This window comes from Gopherus evgoodei, chromosome 18, assembly GCF_007399415.2.
Source record: "Gopherus evgoodei ecotype Sinaloan lineage chromosome 18, rGopEvg1_v1.p, whole genome shotgun sequence".
Taxonomy (NCBI): domain Eukaryota; kingdom Metazoa; phylum Chordata; order Testudines; family Testudinidae; genus Gopherus; species Gopherus evgoodei.
The window spans coordinates 14317440-14336568 of NC_044339.1; the positions used below are offsets into that span (position 1 = coordinate 14317440).

Below are 19129 nucleotides of genomic sequence, written 5' to 3' on the forward strand. Positions count from 1 at the left end.
CTGCAAGTTACCTGGCTATGGCAATGCCAGTGTTCCAATGGCAACTCCTTTCTGCCCACACCCCCCACGTGAGGCAAAGAGGCTAATGGAGAGACCTAGCACTGGAATGGGTCCAGAACACATTCACCGGGATGTACTTTCCTACGGCAGGCATGTTTGCATAGCTATTGGTATGCCCCTTTAACACATGGACATATTAGGACCAAAGCAGGGTGGGGTGTGGGAGGGGGAACTTCCCTAGTGTAGAGAACCCCATGGAACCTCTCCTTTGGGGAGGCTGAGGGGAAAGAGTGCGGGGGCTTGGATCCAGCCTGGGTGAGGAACAGATGGAAGGATGTGTTAAGGCATTGGGCTGGACTCAGGGAATGCGCATGCAATTCCCAGTACTGCTACAAACTCCCTGAGTGACCCTGGGCAAGTTGCTCCAGCTCTCAAGGCCAGACTTTCAGAGGTATTTAGGTGCCTAAAGATGTAGCTAAGGTTTCAGTGGCGTATGGAAGTCCTATGGGAGTTGGGCACCAAACTGGCCTAGGTGCTTTTAAAAATGCCAGTAGGTGCCAATCTGCATCTTTCGTCACCGAAATACCTTAGTAAATCTGGCTCTCCTGTCTCCGTTCCCCACCGGTGAAGTGAGCATACAGACATTCTCTTTTCCCCACCCTTGTCTGTCTTGTCTCTTTACTGTCCATTGTGAGCTCGTCGGGCAGGGACACTCTCTCCAAGTGTCTTTGCAGTGCCCGGCATGGGAGAGGAGCTGACAGGGGGATCACGGACAGGGGTCTGTGTCGTGCCCAGCAAAACAGGGGCCCGATCTTGCTCAGGGGTCTGCACTTTGCCCAGCACAATGTTGGTGGCCTGGTCTCAGTCAGGGGGCTCTGCTCAGTGTCTGGCATAATGTGGGGAGGGAGTGTGGGGGTCTGTGCAGAGCCTGGCACAAGGAGGCTCTGTTAGCCCCGATCTCTGTTAGGACCTGTAGCAGGCTAGTATAATCCTGCTGCTTCTATTCATAGTAAGTAGAGGCTCAGATGTGGAACCCAGTAGGTAGCGGCGGGGGTGGGAACAGGGACTGCTGGGCCTGGGTAGCTGGGCTGCTGAGGCTGAAAGGAGGTGGGGACACCCTAACTCCAAGCCACTGTGGCCCCAGTCCGACTCCCTTGCTTTGTGTTTCTCCCTCTTGGCCAACCAGCTGGATGAGCTTTTCCGGAACTCCGACGTGAAGAAGGATTTCAAGAGCATCCGCGTGCGAGACCTGGGCCAGAGCAGTGCGGTCCGCGTCATCGTGGAGTCCCACTTTGACCCAGGTGAGAGCCGCCTCGCGAGTCTCTGCCAATGCTCCCCAGCGTCGCCATCTGCCTGGAGGGGGTGGGAGAGCTGGGGGGCTGGAGCAGCCGCAAACCCAAGGAAATGGCGCGAGCTGGAGGGCAGGAAAGGGCCTTATTAAAAACACTAAATGCCGGGTCTTTTGTTCAGCAAGTGCAGCAGGCGTGCCAGGGGGAGAGCTGCGGCAGGGAGGGGAATGAAAAGCATCGGGCGCGTGAAAGGGAAGAAGGGTGAGAGCTACCCTGTCCTCACTCTGTGCCTTTCCCTTCCTCCTCCTGGGTGGGAACAGCCACCTCCTACACAGCGGCTGACGTGCAGAGGGCCCTGCTCAAGCAGATCAGGGCCTCCAAGAAGAGGCCCATCCTCGTGAAGAAGCCTCAGGAGGATCACATCAAATTTATGGACTTTGGTGAGCCCTTTGCACCCTCAGTCTGCTTGTGTTGCTTGCTCTCTCTTGTCCTCCCTGCTTCTGTCCTCGGCTGGTCCTTGTCCTCTCTGGCAGGAGCCCATCCGACGCACCTTGTCCTACGGAGGACGTTTCATCCGCAGAGACCATAATGCTCAGCTTCGCCAGGGCGGCACTGGCCTCCGGAACACGCTGGGAGCTGTGTTCTGCCCAGCTTGGCTCCTTGGGAACCGCCGGGCTCCCTTAGCCTGAAAAATCACATCCGGACCCCAGTTCACTGTCAGGTCAGATCCTCGGCCAGCGTGAATCTGGGCAGCTCCCTTGAGTGCTGATTTACACCAGCTGAGGGTCTGGCCCTTGTCTCCATTTCTTCTCCTACTGCCTGTACATGGAACAGAAACCCCCCTGTTATAATCTGCTCGCCCCCACCACCAAAGAGGGTCTGCAGCCCCGGCCATCGTCCTGCCCCCTGCGCTCCCATGAGGTTGGGTGCCGTGTGATACTGCAGGTGACAGGGCTTGATTGCCCACAAAATTGTCAAACGCCCCATCGCTGCTGTCGCCTGGAAATCACGAGGCGAGGGGAGTCAGCCGGGCAGCTCCATGGGCCTGAACAATCCATTTCCTATTGATCTGCCAGAGAATAGCCAAGCACAAGCAAGTATTGATGTCGCGTGCAGTTCAGTTTGATTAGGGAGCATATTTAGTGTGATTAGCACTGACGTACTCCAGTGACAGCTGCTCTGCAAAGACCCCAGAGAGGCTAGACAGCTGCCGGAGCCACCCACCTGCCAGCTCATGCAGCGAGTCTCCTGATCCCCAAGGAAGAGCTGTTAGTCGGAGGAGAAAGCTGTGGGGAGAGAGGTGAGCCATGGGAGAGGGGATGGGTGGGTGGGTTGAGCCATGAGACTGACTTTCTCCAGCTTTTCAATGCAGTGGAATAGATGGTTCTTTGACCATCATCGCTTGTGATGGTTCATCCAGGCCCAATGGAGGGCAGAGGATGCTACTTTCTGAATGAACCAACCCTTGTAAGAGGGTGGGAAGACTCAGGATCAAGACTCAGCCCCACTGCAGCCCCTGAAAAACCATTAATCTCATGTTACAGGTGGGGAAATTGAGGAACAGGCAGGTAAATGGTCTAGCCCGAATTCATTGTCAGACCTAGGAATAGAACCCAGGAGTCCTGACTTCTAGGCACCTCGCCTCTCCAACTTCTCTACCTCGCTCTGAAAGCTGGGAATTGAACCCAGGAATCTGGCTCCCAGCCCTCTACCTTCCCCAGGGATTCCAGCTGGGTGCCAGGTTCCTCCTGAGAACCAGTCCACACCTTGTTGTGTTCCAGACTGGATTCCCAGGCTCTTCACCACCACGACGACCACCACCACCGCCACCACCATGGCTCCTATCACCACCTGGAGGTTTACCACCCCCACTGCTGCCCACATCCTGCCACCAGAGGCCATGGAGAGGCCCAGCACCAAGATGACAGGGCTCGCCACCACCAGGAGACCCACCACCAGCACCGTGCCGGCCACCACCTGGAGGAAGCCCACGCGTCAGCCCCCCGCCACCAAGAAGCCAGCCAGGCCCTGTGACTTCCACCCCTGCCTGCACGGTGGCACCTGCGAAGATGACGGGAAGGAGTTCACCTGCAGCTGCCCTGCAGGGAAAGGGGGTGCGGTCTGCGAGAAATGTAGGTGGCTCCCTGTCTGTGGGGACCAGTGAATGAATGCCAAGGGGCCTGACTGTGAGGTGCTAAGCCCAGGAGCCCTCAGGGACCCCAGCTGGAGATGGACGGGGGGCAGGGCGGGCACAACCCCATGATTCCCAGTGAATAACAGTGATCTGGATTTGTGTTAGGCCCAGCCAACTTGCACACGCAATGGGGTACTCAGACCAGGCAGTTTGTGCGCAAATGACTGCAATTAGCCATTTGCATGCACAGTTATGCATGCATCATGTGGGACAAACACCTGTCTGGAATGGTCTAGTTATTACGTAGTCCTGCCTTGAGTGCAGGGGACAGGACTAGACGATGAATTGGCCGCTCATTGTCTTTTGCAAATCAGGCCCAAATTGAAAACCATCTCCCTCTTCATCCCCTCTGCCCCCACAACGGCACTGCAGGCTGGAGGAGGCTAGAAGTGCCACGTGGGAACAGGCCAGTGGTCCCTTTAGCCCCATGTCTTGCTCTGTTCAAAACAGGCATGACACTCCCTGTGCAAGGCACCTCCTTAGAAAGACGACAACCTTAGTGAGGGGATGCATCTGGCAGTCATTTTTTCCTGACCCCAGGCAGTGATGCACTCAGAGGCCAATGAATGCTGGGTACGGTCTAGCACAGTGACAGCTCAAAGTGTTTTCTCATACCACAAGTGGATGCACCTGGGTGGTTCAGGACCTATCCCCCAGCACTCTGTGCTGCTCATCAACCTACTCCAAACTGGCTGCATGCTGCAGCCGAAGCTGTTCCCGTTCACTCACAGCTCAAAATGGCAAATCCATGTCAGGCTGGGGTGCAGGATGGGACTGTAAAGTGTTGATTCCTGGAAATTATTGCCCCTAATGCCGGAAGCTGAGGTTTTCAAAGCTGCTTTTGCATGTGGATATCCAGGCCTGTTAATGTTAATGGGAACTGGCTGTCCAGATCCCTTTGAAAAATCTCAGCTGCACTAAACAAGAACAGGGGTGATAAATGTAGCTCTGTCATGTGGGATTCAGGGAGAAGAGAGAAAAATGCTCTGGAGGCTGGAGGGGCTGGGTTATGAGGAACGGGTGCACGCAGCTTGGGGGGACGGGGTAGCTCTCTGAGTGTGTGAAAGGCATCTCCGACCCGGAGGGAGGAGGAGAACTGAGGGGCACCCGCATGGATCTAGCTGGGAGCAATGGGGTGAAATCGAACAAGAGGCAATGTGAGGTAAATATCTGGGGGGTGATGGTAACAGCAAGATTTAAAAGGCTGAGGAGTCATCGCCCTATGGGGGCCCCATCACTTGGGGGCGTTGAGCAGTAGGCTGGGTAAATGACCTGGGAGGATGGTATAGGGGACCGATCCCATAACGACCTGGGGTGAGGCAGGTGAGGCCTAGCATGCCCTTTCCATCTCTGCCCCCTTCCCATGGATGTGCAGGGAGGGTGGTGCTCTCGGACTCACATCCGGGGTTGTCTCTCTCTCGCTCTCTCCTGCCTCGCCCCATCTTCTTTCCGTCTGTGCTCACAGCCATCAGGTACTTCATCCCTGGCTTCGGCGGGAAGTCGTACCTGGCCTTCAAGATGATGAAGGCCTACCACACGGTGCGCATCGCGATGGAGTTCCGGGCCTCCGAGCTCAGCGGGCTGCTGCTCTACAACGGGCAGAACCGGGGCAAGGACTTCATCTCCCTGGCACTGGTCAACAGCTTTGTGGAGCTCAGGTGGGTGTCCCTAGCCATCAGCCTGGGCCCGTCCCCCATCGGAGGTTACTCGGCAGGGAAGGTAGAGGAGCAACCTGGCAGCGTGAGCAGGGATCCAACTCTCCTGCATGTTCCATGGGTTGCTCAGTCATTGAAAGCACAGATTCGTCTGTCCCTTTTTACCATGCAGGTCCCTCTGTCCAGGGTGCCTCCCAGCCAGGCTGTCCTCAGCCCGAGCTCTCCGCATAGCCTCGCCAGCTCCCAGCTCTCCAGGTCATCCGACTGCAGCTGAACAGCTGTCTCTTTAAACCCGGCCCAGCGAGGTTTTGCCTCCTACAGGAACATCCCTTTGGGGGCTGATGGGATGCAAAGCATTGGACAGCTGCAGCAGCAGGGGTCTGAACCCAGCCAGGTCCAGGGGCTGGAGTGGTGGGTGGGAGAATGGGGCATTAGTGATCCAGTTGTTAAGATCAGAAGGACCAAAAAGTAAAAAGGGTCTTGAAGGAAACAAACACTTCTGCCAAAACAAAACAAAACCAAAAAAAACCAGCAAAACCCAATAACATTTGATTTTCAAAACCTGAACATTTTTGGGATGTTGATTTTGGGGGTTTGTGCTCCTCCCCCTTTTCTAATCCCCGTTTTCTACAGGAAAAGGATGGAGAGAAAGGAGAATCCAAAAATCAAACCTTGTACGTGTCGTGGGTTACAAAAGCAAAAATGAAAATTCTGTTTGAAATGAAACAGTGGCTGGGGGTGCTGCAGATTCTGGACAGTTGTGTGTGGGGGGTCCTTGCGGAGGCCTATGTAATGAGTCCAGTTTGCCTACCCTAAGATTCCAGAGCCTGTCTGGTGTGTACGAAGATCACATCACCCACCACTGAAATGCAGCCACCTCTGTGGTGGGAAGTGGCAGCTGGGATGTGGTTGCAGCATCTAATTGAGAAGCTGTCCCAGCACCACTTTTCCTGCAATAGCCACGGCGCCACCCAAGCCCACTGCCCCCCTCCTCCATTTCAGGTTCAACACAGGATCTGGTACAGGCGTCATCACCAGCAAGGTGCCCCTGGAGCCTGGCAAGTGGCACCAGCTGGTGGTGAACCGGAACCGCCGTAATGGCATGCTGTCGGTGGACGGGGAGCCCCATGTGAATGGGGAGAGCCCGAGTGGTACCGATGGGCTGAACCTTGATACAGATCTGTTCATCGGAGGGGTGCCGGAAGACCAGATGACTGTGTGAGTAGTAGGGGAAGCTAAGTCCGCCCGCAGAACTGCTGCTCCCAGGGTCCTAGCGCTTTCTGCTGGTGGCTTCTGGTAGTGCAGCCGTAGAGAGAAAGTGAGGGGTTGAGACCAGCACCAGAGTCTTCTTGGGAGCAAAATCTGGGGTGATCTTAGAGCTCAGGGGGCTGGGGGAGCCCCTTCTCTCAGGCAGAAGGGGGAGCGGGTTTGGAGGGGAGGATCCTGGCCTGGAGTCTCTGCAAATGAGCCCAGCCAAAGCCAGGCTACTAGCGCAGACGCCACACGGCCCGTCGCGCCCTGACCCCACTGTCTCTCCTGAGCGCCGCCCTCCCGTCCCTTCAGGGTGGCAGATCGCACATCAGCCACCGCCGGCCTGAAGGGCTGCATCCGCCTGCTGGACGTGAACAACCAGATGTATGACTTGCGGGAGAAGGGCAGCGATGTGCTGTACGGCAGCGGGGTGGGCGAGTGCGGGAACAACCCCTGCCATCCCAACCCCTGCCACCACGGCGCCGTCTGCCACGTCAAGGAGGCTGAGATGTTCCACTGCCAGTGTCTCAACGGCTACACAGGTGAGAAGCTGGGGGAGTGACCTGGGCGGCAGGGCATCCCTGGGGGTGGCCCAAATCACGAGTCCCCTTCGCCCACCCTAAGAGATCCCACGCTTAGGTGATCATGTCCCCACCCGCTGCTGGAATGCAGCCACCTCTGGGGTGGGACGTGATGGCTGAGTAGCAGTGCACAGCAACGATGCCCAGTTGGAGGTGAATCCTGAGACCAGGAGCCTGGAGTTGATACTCAGCTGCTCTTACAAAAAAAATATATGCCCATAAGTCAAGGTCTCTTGGGTTTTCCTTGACCCAGAAGACAGACCCTCCAGCAGCTTGGCCTACCCCTAGTTCCAGGCAAGGACATCAGTCCATTGCTGCCCCAGCCAGTGCAATCTGCCCCCAGGTGGATCAGTTAGAGGTAGGCTACAGGGACTGGAAACATTCCTCCCTGGTGCACACGCATCTGATTGTACGTGAGCCCAGAGCTTCCAGCCTCATGCCGGCTCTGAGACCCCTCCCTGATGTGCTGCTTTTCTCCCCTAGGTCCGACCTGTGCCGACGAGAGGAACCCGTGTGACCCCAGCCCATGCCACGTCTCTGCCACCTGCCTGGTGCTGCCTGAGGGAGGCGCCAAGTGCGAGTGCCCCATGGGACGGGAAGGGGAGTTCTGCGAGGCAGGTGGGCTGCGATGGGCCTGGCGTGTGAGGGGAGGGTCTCTGTGTGAGGGGCACCCACCCCCCCAGCTAAGGGCTTGGAGGGCACAGACCCAAGTGGCTTCTCCTCTTCCCATCTCACCCCCTCTTGTTTTGTGACTCAGTGACGGAGCAGGACCAGACCCGGCCATTCCTCCCGGAGTTCAACAGCTTCTCCTACCTGGAGCTGAGCGGGCTTCAGACCTTTGGGCACGAGCTGCAGTAAGGCCACTGAGAAGCCAGCAGGGAGGAGGAGGGGAAGTGTGAGAGGGAGGTACAGGGATGGGGAGGGGAGTGAGGACTGTTCCTAAGAGGTGGGGAGGGGAGGTTGGTCTCCTCCCTCCAGGCACAGCACTCTCTGTGACCCATTCTTCCCACACTGCTAAGTGGGAGGGGGACCTGGGATGGAAAGGACCATCATGCAGATAGCCACAGCTGAGCCATCGGGCCCAGGGAGACTTGGCCCTCAAGGGCTCTGTGCCACTCTGGCCAGAGGCCCTCGGGGCTGAGGGAGGAGGAAGCTGGCCCGTCTGCTGGCCCCGTTGTGTGGCTGAGCAGAGGACACTGCTGCCCAGGGCTGTCAGGCTGGCTGCAGAGACCTGTCAGTGCAGCCCCTCGAGAGGGGATGAAGGGAGAGACTGTGCCTGAGCCTTGCGTGGCAGTAGCCCTGGGGCCACTGGTTGGGAGGGCGGCACTCATGCCCTCTCTCTCTCTCAGGGACAAGATGTCCATGGAGGTCGTGTTCCTGGCCAGGAACCCCAGTGGCATGATCTTTTACAACGGGCAGAAGACGGACGGCAAAGGAGACTTTATCTCTCTGGCCTTGCACAATGGCTACCTGGAGTATAGATACGACCTGGGCAAGGGGGCAGCTGTGCTCAAGTACGTGCCCCTAGGCTGCTTGGGGGTGGGGGCGGGGTGGGGGGGTTGAGGCTCCATTTGGGCTCTCCAAGTGGGTGGGAGAGCACCCCCTATGAAGGGGGCATTGCCTCACCAGAACAGGCCCCTAACCCTGTTAGCTGCTGGGGAGGCACAGAAGGAGACCAAGGCATGGAAGGAAGGGTTTGGGGGTTAACTCCAGGACCCCTTGGCTCTGGCCCCTCGCTCGTTGGTTTGTGGTGCTCCTCCAAGGAGCAGGGGGAGTGGGAGTGAAAACCGCCAGGCAGTGCTCCTCTTAGCAGGCACCGGGGCCAGACCCACCGCAGGTGGAGAGTGGAAGGTGGGGCAGATCTGCATTAGCTTGAGCTTTAAGCAGCTGGCACGGCCCCTAAGCAAAACCCCAATGAGGCAGTTGGATCTAGCCAAAATGAACAGGGCTCACTTTAATCGGGTAACCGTGCCCCAGCTCATCTCCGGTTCCGCTGATTCTGGTCCTGATTCCCAGACCCAACGGCGATCATGTCCCAGTACCAGCAGAGGAGACTGGTTTGTCCTGGAGATACATGATGTGGCCCTTTCATCAGAGAGCCGTTACTACTTCAGACCTCTCCGCCAGCTTCTGGGAGGGGTTGGGCTTCTGCCCACGAGGCAGCCGTGGGGTTAAATTGGTCTCCCTCGGTGCTTGCTCATCTTCCACGTTAATAATACCAGGCCGGATCCTTACCTGGTGGGAGTCAGTACAGCCCAACTGATGTCAATCCAGCTCCATCGATGTAGGCTAGCTGAGGACTGGGCCAGTTGAGTCCAATGCTTGTCACAGATTGGAGCTTCCCTGGGAAGATTGACTGACACATCTCAAAACACTGATGGGCTCCACTACTAAAAGGCAGGGTGTCGAGGGGGAGGGAGCGGCTTGGATGTGTCACAGGGAATTGTGCCTGCTGCATTTCACTAGCGTGCCCAGCAGTGTGGGGTGAGCCGAGCCCCATTCAGTATTATGGGATGTTGCAGCCAGCTGTTCTGATGGCTGCAGGACAAAAGCCAGGGATGGCTGGGCTGCTATTTCTCTGTCTCTCTGCTGATTCCTCCAGCTGGGCCATCTTCTGTGGGTCGTTGCTGGTTGAGTCTTGGCGGCTTCTCCCTTGACACACAGCTGGAAGGATGGTCTAGCGGAGAAGGCACTGGACTTCAGGCCTGGAGACCTTCCCACCTTTGCCACAGCCTCACTTTGTGGCTTTGGGCCTGTCACTTGGAGCCAGATTTCTCAAAGGTATTTCAATTCCTAAAGATGCAGAGAGGCACCTAACGAGGTTTTCAAAGGTGCCCAGCCCCGTTAGGTGCTTGACGCCTTGGGTGCTTTTGAAAGTCCCACACAGTGCTTGTGTTCGTTTTTAGGAACCGAAATTCCTTTGAAAATCTGGTCCTTAGCAGCCTACGCCCTGTTCACTTCCGTTGAGACTCTCTGGCTTCTCAATGCTTTCTGAAAATAGGTGTTGGCACTCTTAAGCAGCTGAGGGCCAGAGTGCAACATAGCTAGGCACCTGCATGCCTTTTAAAAATCTGGCCCTTAGGCGCTTTTGAAGATGTCCCCCTGTGGCCCTCAGTCCCCCCCATCTGTAGAATGGGGAGCAGAATCCTTCCTGTCTCCTGCCCTTGACTAAGCTCCTTGGGGCAGGGCCTGTCACTCCCTTAGCATGTCTATGCTGCAGCCAGAGATACGACTGCAGCATGTGCAGACGTACCCAGCCTTGCTTTGCTCTAGCTAGTTCCCATAATAGTGCGCAGTGTCCAGCGCAATGGAGCCCTGGCCAGGGGGTGCTCCATATTGCAAATAGGAAATACCAACCAGCACAGTCCGTTCTGCCCCCACCCCCCACCTGGTGCATCTGTTGGATGACTTTCACCCCAGCTGTGTTTTTTCCCCGCCTTTCTTCCTTGCCAAACCCCATAACCAGGAGCAAGGAGCCAGTCCCTCTGAACACCTGGGTTAGTGTGTCGCTGGAGAGGAACGGGCGCAAGGGAGTGATGCGGATTAACAACGGCGAGAGGGTGATGGGAGAGTCACCGGTAAGTTGGCAAGCCAATGAGAGCCTAGCCAGAGATGGTCCTCACCCCCACCCAACCTGAGGGAGACCCACAGGAATGCAAAGCCAGGGGAACAGCAAGAGAGGCAGACCTCTCTTGGAGGAGCCAGCTGGGGCCTCTGCAGCTTAGACAGGCTTCAAATGCATGCCTTTCACAAGCGAAGCTAGTTGAATGGTTCTCAGCCCCAATCATTATTTAGTGGGCATTTTTCCACTTCACACAACTAGGAATGCCTAGTACCCTGTGCTCGGGGAAACCAAGGGAGCAGTGGGGAGGGATGGGGCACCATGCGGCAGGTCTGAGGTACCTTTGCAGAGCTACTAGAGTGAAAATTACAGATACAGGCATAAATATATTAGCACATGAAGAGAAGGGTGTTTTTGTAAGGTAATTCCCTTCTCTTCGTGTGCCAGTTTATTTATGCCTGCATCTGTAATTTTCACTCCATGCATCTGAAGAAGTGGGTTTTTTTTACCCATGAAAGTTTATGCCCAAATAAATCTGTTAGTCTTTAAGGTGCCACCGGCCTCCTCATTGTCTTTGTGGTACAGTCTCACACAGCTACCCCCTCGGATACTTTGCAGAGCTGTGGCATAAGCTTTCCCCAGGCTGGATTCTAGCCCCAGAGCTCACACCCTCACTTAGCTGCCCTGGGTGACTAGGGGAATGCCTCCTCCCTGTCAGAGCAGGTCCACTCTTCTTTTCTACCTTTCTTCTCCTGCTCGCCCCACCTGGGGAGCTGGCAGCCCCTTTGCAAGAGGAACATCCCTGATTCCCCAGACACTCACTTTGTGGGTTGTGTCCAGTCAGGCACCCCCAGCTGCAGGTCCCTGGCTGGGTGCAGCTGCAGGTACATGGCCCTTCCTCCACTGGGGTGTAGAGTTAGGGCCAGATCCTGGCTTTGAGAGCCTTTCCTGGTGCTCTGGATGAAGAGCCAGACAGTGCTTTTCAGGGGGAAAGAAAATTGATTCATTAAAAGCAATTATCATGATCCCACAGATGTCAGCAAATCTGTCCCCACTCTCTCTGCTCCACTTTCAACCTGGCAGCTTCTTTTTTCTGGTTTCTCTCCCCCGCTCCCCTCTGCGCTTCTCCCATCTCCCTACAAAGAGCCCCACTCACAGCAGGTTAGACACTGATGTTCTGACCCACACCGGGGATGCTTTCTGCCCCTTCCTTTCCTCACGCCCAACCTTACCTTTCCCCAGTGAGTGGTTGCTTTTCCAGCATCCCTCCCCTTGTATCAGGGAGCGATGATCCTGAACTTTTTCTGAGAGAAGATCCACTCCAGGTGCTGGTAAATATGCCCCTACGCACGGAATGCAGATTTTCTGATGAAATGAGCGAGGCTGTGTTTTCCACGCATGGTGTCAGGCACAGCCTTTGCCCTGGTCTTGCGTGCACATGCTAATCCCAGTGGAGGAGCTGGGACAGCAACCCCAAGCTCTGTTCTCCCAAGCAACGGAGAAGTTTCTAAGAATGAAAGATATAAACCTTCCAGTGAAAGAGTCTTTGGTACTGAGGGAAACCTCATCTGATTTGATTGCCTGCTTCGCTTTAGATGCTCTCCTGACATCCACTTATTACCAAAGTCATCTGGGTTTAAACTAAAGATGGGACCGAGTCTCAGAGCTTGGAGCTGACCTTTCATAGGCCTCAAGTGAATTGAGTATGGGTGGTCCATGCCCGCCTGTAGTATAGGCTGGGTAGTCCGTGCCCATCTGGACTTAGACTACAGCTTAGAGTGGGCTGTGCCCAGCTGTAACTTAAAGCAGGGCATTGTTCCCTCTCCACTGTGCAATCAAGTGGCTGGATTTGTGCCCTCCTTTGTGAGCTCCCCCATGTCAAGACTGATGCCCGTTAAAACATGGGACCATTATGCACCTGCAGCAGGACGAGAGCTCTTTGATTCCCCCAACACCGCTCTCTTCTCGATAGCAAAGGGGACGCAGTGTGCCCAAGGCTGTCTGATTTCCATAAATGCTCCTTTTAGTCCCTTTTCAAGCTTCCTTTGGTATTAAAGTTGCCCTTTTTAAAGCAGCGTTTCGCCTGGCAGGACAGCAGCACCGTCTGCCACTCCATTCTGCATCTTCCCTGTCTTAATTGCCTGCTAACAAGGGAACGGACATTAGCCAATGTGCTTGCAGCCCTGCGTGCTATGACGGAACCCCACTGATCTCCTGTTTCTCTCTTTCTCTCTCTCTTTTGATTTTCATTCCTATTTTTCCCTCCCCTGCTGTCTGGATTTCAGAAATCCCGTAAGGTAAAGATAAGTATAACCCACCGTGCTTCCATCTCATATGCCATCCACATGTTTTACGTTCCTCCATTCAAACCCAAGTGACCCATGCTCGTCTCCATCCACTCACCCTCTCCGTCGGACCGGCTTTCTGTAGACTAGATGCCATTTTTGTTTCTTTTCCTTCTAATTTCAGCGAGTTCTAGTTGATTTCGACACATTTCAGTAATCCAGTCATTCCTTCCTGTTTTAACTCTGCAAAGTGTTTGTTAGTGATTAATATAACCTCGTCTCGGCCAGCCGGTTGGCAAACTTCCACTGCTGCATTGTGAATGATAAATGTTGTTAAGCTGCCCACTGTGGGCTTTAGGATGACAGCAAGGCTAGACCTCGGATCCTCCTACTCTGAGACTGCAAACTCCTGCTGGGTGAACTAAAAGAGACTCTTTCTATAGTTATTTGCTGTTTGGGGCCTATGACACAAAAGTGATCAGTTCTGATTCTGTCCAAGAAAGGGCAGTGGTGACACACATGCCCTAACCAGAGCATGTCAGTATTTATTTACAGTAGAACCTCAGAGTTATGAACACCTCAGGAATGTCTCTGCTTCTGCCTGATTGTGTACTTCTGGTTCCAAATGAGGTGTGTGGTTGACCGGTCAGTTCGTAACTCTGGGGTTCTACAGTATTTGAAGTCTCAGGTCACAAACAGACCTAGAGGCTTCCAGTCTCCAGGGCAATCTATCCGGTACCTTCATCAGAACTGAATTCATTTGAAATCCCTTCCTTTTTGCTGGCATGTAAGAACATGGCAGTCGGACTCAGGGGGAGCGTAGCTCAGACACACCCTGTTCCTGCAGCTACCCCGCTTTCCCCCAGCCCTTTCAATCCCAGACCCTGACTTGCTGCCAATGTGCATGGAGCACCTCTCCAGCGCCGTGGCATGAATGCTGGGCTCACCTCCACAGGGTGTATGTTCTCCATGCAGCATCCCTAGGCACTGGTGGCCCACAGAGCAAATCTGGCTCTGGAAAGACTTGTCATAAAGTTACCCAGCCAGAGCAGTGGCTGGAGCCTGGCCAGATGCTCTGTGGTCTAACAAGCGGCTCAGCAAGCCCCGGCTATCGCAACTGCACAGGTTCTGCTGCACCAGGGATTGCAGGTGCAGGGCAAGGAGAGAATCCAGCAGCATGAGTTCCAGGCTCGGCTGTACCATTCCTCCATCTGTAAAAAGACAGGCGATAATTTTTCCTTGCTGGGAGGCGCCATTTATTATTGTGCCCAGCCTCTGTGGCACTAGGACCATAGGAAACCTCTCAATAAGGAAAGAACGAACCGAGGGTGGGGTGGGGAAGGTTGGCCAAAAAAGCTGTGTTCTCAGCTGTAGCATTTAAGAGTGGCCAGCAGAGGGTGGTAGCAGTGCATGGGAGAGGAGGGCAGGGTTGCCGATTTTGGCTGGACATATTCCTGGAGGTTTTAATTGCATGACATAATCTTTAATTAAAGATTCATCTTTAATTCCTGGGGACTCCAGGAAAACCCTGGAGGATTGGCAACCCTAGAGGAGAGTGACCCTGTAGGTCCATGGGGAAATGGTATTTTTTGGAGGGATGTTGAATTCTTCCCTGTAATGTTCCCCCTTTGTGTGTCTGCCCTCGATGAGGGGGTCTCTTCCCTTGGGTGAGGGACCATTGGCTTCAGTCAGGGTGGGGAGGGGGCTGATGTCTTCTCCTTCTGTCCAGACCAGGCCCTTGAGCTGCGCTAAATCCCTTTCTCCATCTCGTGCCACCTTCCCTGTCTCCTGCCAGTCCACACAGGGCAGCTGATGCAGCCAGTGCCCCACTTGCCTCCCCTCCTAGGCTGCAGGGTTCAGCCATTCACTCTCTCCCTCCGCATCCTGGTCCTGGGTTCACCTTTCGCCCTCTTCCCCTGCCCCCAGGTTCCTCACACCTCCCTGAATCTGAAGGAGCCCCTCTACGTGGGGGGAGCACCCGACTTCAGCAAGCTGGCTCGCGCCGCGGCCGTCTCCACTGGCTTTGACGGAGCCGTGCAGAGGGTAAGGCTGCTGGTTGTGGGTTCAAGGGAGCCCTGCGTGGGCATCTGGCAGTGAGGACACAATGGTTGGCAGCCCTTCCGTCCCTGGTACCCCACTGTGACACCATTGTATGTCACAGGAGCCTTAGGACAGGCCAGGGGGCATCCTGCCCCCCATGCACTGGGCACATTTTGCAGCATGGTGATGCATGCTCAGCCAGGAGGTAGCAACATTGGGCAGGGGAGGGCAGGGTGTATTCTTGAGGGTCATGCCAGGGGGACATACCAGGCTCAGGGAAGTTCACTCTAGGGCAGGGATGGCCAAGCTGAGCCTGAGAAGGAGCCAGAATTTACCATGGACATTGCCAAGGAGCCACAGTAATACGTCAGCAGCCCCCCATCAGCTCCCCCATCCCTGCACCTCCCAATCAGCTGTTTCGTGGTGTGTAGTAGGCTGGGGGTGGGGGGGAGAGAGGGCACTGCAGGCTCAGGGGAGGGGGTGGGAAGGGGTGGAGTGGGGGCAGGGCCTGTGGCAGAGCCAAGGGTTGAGCAGTGAGCACCCCCTGGCACACTGGAAAGTTGGCGCCTGTAGCTCCAGCCCTGGAGTCGGTTCCTGGACAACAGTGGCTCTCAAACTTTTGCACTGGTGACCCCTTTCAAACAGCAAGTCTCTGAGTGCAACCCCCCTTATAAATTAAAAGCACTTTTTTGTATATTTAACACCATTATAAATGCTGGAGGCAAAGTGGGGTTTGAGGTGGAGGTTGACAGCTTGTGACCCCCCCCATGTAATAACATCGTAACCCCCTGAGGAGTCCCAGCCCCCAGTTTGAGAACTCCTGCTGTACAAGGAGTTGCATATTAACTTCTGAAGAGCCGCGTGTGGCTCCAGAGCCACAGGTTGGCCACCCCTTTTCTAGGGAGTGATGAGCTGAATTTCCATGTCCTTCCTTCCTGGGATGGACTCTGTACGTACCCTCCTTTGTTTCCACCCTCCCGCCAAACCCCAGCTGGGAGTGGAGTGTAACCCTCACACTGCCTCTGACTTCCCTCCCTGTCTCTCTCCCGCCCCCCCTTTCAGATCTCCATTAAGGGTGTCCCGGTCCTGAAGGAAGAGAATATCCGCAGCGCCATTGAGATCTCTGCCTTCCGCTCCCACCCCTGCTCCCAGAAACCCAACCCCTGCCAGAACGGAGGCATGTGCAACCCCCGGCTAGAGAGCTACGAGTGCGCCTGCCAGAGGGGCTTCTCTGGGGCTCGCTGCGAGAAAGGTGAGGCTGGCGGGAAGTGAGCCTGGGCCAGACGGCACTCCCCACAGGCAGTGGCCTCGCCCATTAGCCAGGCTCTGCAGAGAGCTGAGGGCAGCCGGCTGGAAACTCTCTGGCCACGGCTGGGGTTTTATTCTTGTTGGTGCCATTCATGTTCCTGGGCAAAGGCCTTGAGGTTACGTGGCCTGGCTGTGCTCTGGGATTGCCAGATAGGACCGGGTGAGAGCAGCGTGCCCTACGGCCGTTAGCATTTTACGTGAGGCACGTCAGTGAAAACGTGACCCAGTGAGTTAACCAAAGGAAGCCCCGTCCTCTGGCTCTCTCCGTGCATGGTGAGTCTGGACTGTGTCAGCCCTCCCCACTGTAAGCTCCTTGGGGCAGGGGCTGGGTCTTTCGCTGTGGCTTTGTACAGGAGCGGTGCACTCTCCAACCCTGGCTTGTAAGGGTCTGTAGGTGACGCCCTGCTCGGCTGACTTAGAAGCTCAAGTCCCATTGACATTCCTGAAACTTACCCTTATGGCCCTTTTCAAAATCAGACTTCGGCATTGCTGTGCCGAGAGGAGCCGTGTGAAGATCTGGGGTTCAGTGCTTAGGAAATAGATGGTTGCTCTCCAGTTCTCTCCCCAGCCTGATTTTATCTTTGGTTTTATATACACCCAACTCCCAAAGCCAGGCTCAGTCAAAGCCCCTACCCCGTTTCACTCGCCTCTGCCTCAAAGCCAAGCGAGGCTGTGGATTTCAAATAATCTGGCTGCTAGGCCCTAAATTGGCCTGACCTCACTCCGCATGCTGGCCCCTGGTCGGTTGAAAGGTGTGAGACCCGTAGCAAACCTTTCCAGGGACTTGCTCAGGGTGTCACGTTCGTAACAAACCTCAGGAGCAGATGAGTTTGGCAGGTGCCCTGGACCCGTCGGGAGCGCTCTGTGGTTTATTATTGCTCTCTGGAGATGCACCAATAGTGTCGTGATCTCTGCTTCTGCTTCTCCTCTCCCCGCCCCCAGTGATCATCGAGAAGGCGGCAGGCGATTCGGAGGCCATTGCCTTTGATGGCAGGACCTACATGGAGTACCACAATGCCGTGACAAAGAGGTGAGCTGGACTGAGGTTTGGGGAGGTTAAATTGAAGAGGCGGGGGGTGTTGGTGGGAGCTAAGCCGATAGGGCACAGGAATGTGAATCAAGTGCTCACACCAGGTTAGGCAGAGCTGGGGTTTCACCCATCACCCTCTCCTGTTCTGGTCTTTTCCTCCCCTTCAGTCCCGTCCCCCAATGCACCCAAATGTGGACATTTTTGCTCATGAGTTAGGTTGGCTTTCCCGCTCAGCCAGGCTGGTAGCTGCTGTCTGGAGATCTGGTGCATGTGCAGTCCCTAAGCTGGGCGGGATCCACTCTCTGGAGTTCCTGGCCCGGATCAGTCATCCGGTCTGGGTGTGAGTCAGTGCCCAATGGCAACGATGTGTTATGACATCCAGAACTAATCTGGGACTGTACCCTGAAAACCTCGCAGGCTGAGGGGAGTGAGAGGGTCCTGCAGCTTCGAGGATGAGGATGAGTGACATCCCCCAGCCAGTTTGGGCAGTCCTAAGGGAGCAGAATAGCGAGAGTGGGGGCCCTCTCCCTATCAGGAGCTGCTGTGTAAACGCTCCTGCCACGAGGGACCTGCCACCCAGCTCTCCCAGGGCCTGCTCCCCATCCTTCTGTGCTCTCCTATCTCTGTATGTCTTGGTCTCCAGTCACTGTCAGTCTCCTTCTGTGTCTGTCTCCCTTATGGAACAGACCCCCCCCGCTCCCCCTTTCCCAGACTTGGCTGTAACACCTGGCAGAATGGGCCCTACCTGCAGAGTTCATGGTTCAGGGCTTTTCAGATCCAGGGTTTAGGCTCAGCCCATCTCTGCTCTGCACCAATCCCCTAGGAATGGAGGAGGCCAGGAGGAGATCCCAGGACCCAGCAGTGCTGCTGAGAACTCTTCCTGCCCCGCCCACCGCTTTTGGCGACCTTACACCAGGCTTCATTGCTAGCCAGCTGTCAGACTGTCCTTGGCCAGCGTTTTGCCGGGACCTGTCCTAGCCTGGCCCGCACCCCAGAGGCTGATATTTTACTGCATAACTGACTAATAGGTTACGGAGCTGGGGAAACTATAGGCTCCTTACTGTAAATTTCCTGTCATCATAACTAGCTGGCTCCCAGTGATTACTCATGTGGCTTGTGATGTAGCCAAATGTCCATCAGGGACTAGGCTGCAGGGCCCAGGCTCCACTGTGTGGGTGACCAGGAGCCAAATCCAAAGCCAGGTTTGCAGACCTGAAATTCAGCAATTCCAAAGCCAGAAGGGCCCGTTGTGATTGTCTAGACTGCCCTCCTGCAGAGCCCAGGCCGGAGAACTGCCCCACACTCATCCCTAGAGCAGAGCTTTTAAATAAAACATCCCGGCTGGATTGAAAAATGGGCAGTGATGGAGAATCCAGCACAGCCCTGGGTAAATTGTTCCAGTGGCTAATGACTCTCGCCATTAAAAATAGATGCTTTATTTCTAGTCTGAATTTGAATTTGTCTAGCTTCAGCTTCCAGCCATTGGATCATGTTAGACCTTCCTCTGCTAGACCGAAGAGCCCGTTAGTAAATTTGTTCCCCATGTAGGTACCTGTAGATAGTAATCAAGTCACCCCTTAACCTTGTCTTTGTTAAGCTAATGCTTAATATTGATGCTAGTGCTGTCAATCCACAGTGTCCCTGAGCTCTCCTCCTATGCAGGAATTTTAATTGGCTGCTGCAGGTTGGGATTTGGAGAATTAGTTTCCATTTAATATGCTGTGGGCCAAATTCGGATCTCAGTTACACCCCTGCACCGCTGAGTCCAGTGGAGCTGCCAGGGTGTAGCTGATGACAACATTTCCTCTGACAGCTACATCCCAGATGTTGGGGTCAATTCTACCCTCCGTTCTGCTTCTGCAGCCCCATTGAAATGGATTAGTTGAGTGGGGTTGCGAGGACCTAACTTGAGGGCAGAATTGGGCCCTTTGTTT

General features: G+C 55.2%; 1 protein-coding gene across 7 annotated transcripts in view; it reads left to right on the plus strand.

Moving 5' to 3' along the window:
• The window catches only part of AGRN (agrin), a 216395-nt gene that overhangs the window by 184808 nt on the left and 12458 nt on the right, over positions 1–19129 (plus strand). For 5 of the 7 annotated variants that reach the window (XM_030537623.1, XM_030537625.1, XM_030537626.1 and 2 more), the window contains 14 exons: positions 1187–1301; positions 1610–1729; positions 3071–3421; positions 4949–5141; positions 6141–6356; positions 6702–6931; positions 7454–7588; positions 7728–7824; positions 8320–8484; positions 10437–10548; positions 12818–12829; positions 14744–14860; positions 15920–16109; positions 17108–17195. In XM_030537623.1, coding sequence (XP_030393483.1) covers positions 1187–1301; positions 1610–1729; positions 3071–3421; positions 4949–5141; positions 6141–6356; positions 6702–6931; positions 7454–7588; positions 7728–7824; positions 8320–8484; positions 10437–10548; positions 12818–12829; positions 14744–14860; positions 15920–16109; positions 17108–17195 — 2141 coding nt within the window. The remainder of the gene's footprint in view (positions 1–1186; positions 1302–1609; positions 1730–3070; positions 3422–4948; positions 5142–6140; positions 6357–6701; positions 6932–7453; positions 7589–7727; positions 7825–8319; positions 8485–10436; positions 10549–12817; positions 12830–14743; positions 14861–15919; positions 16110–17107; positions 17196–19129) is intronic. The other 2 variants (XM_030537624.1, XM_030537627.1) reach the window with 1 other exon arrangement.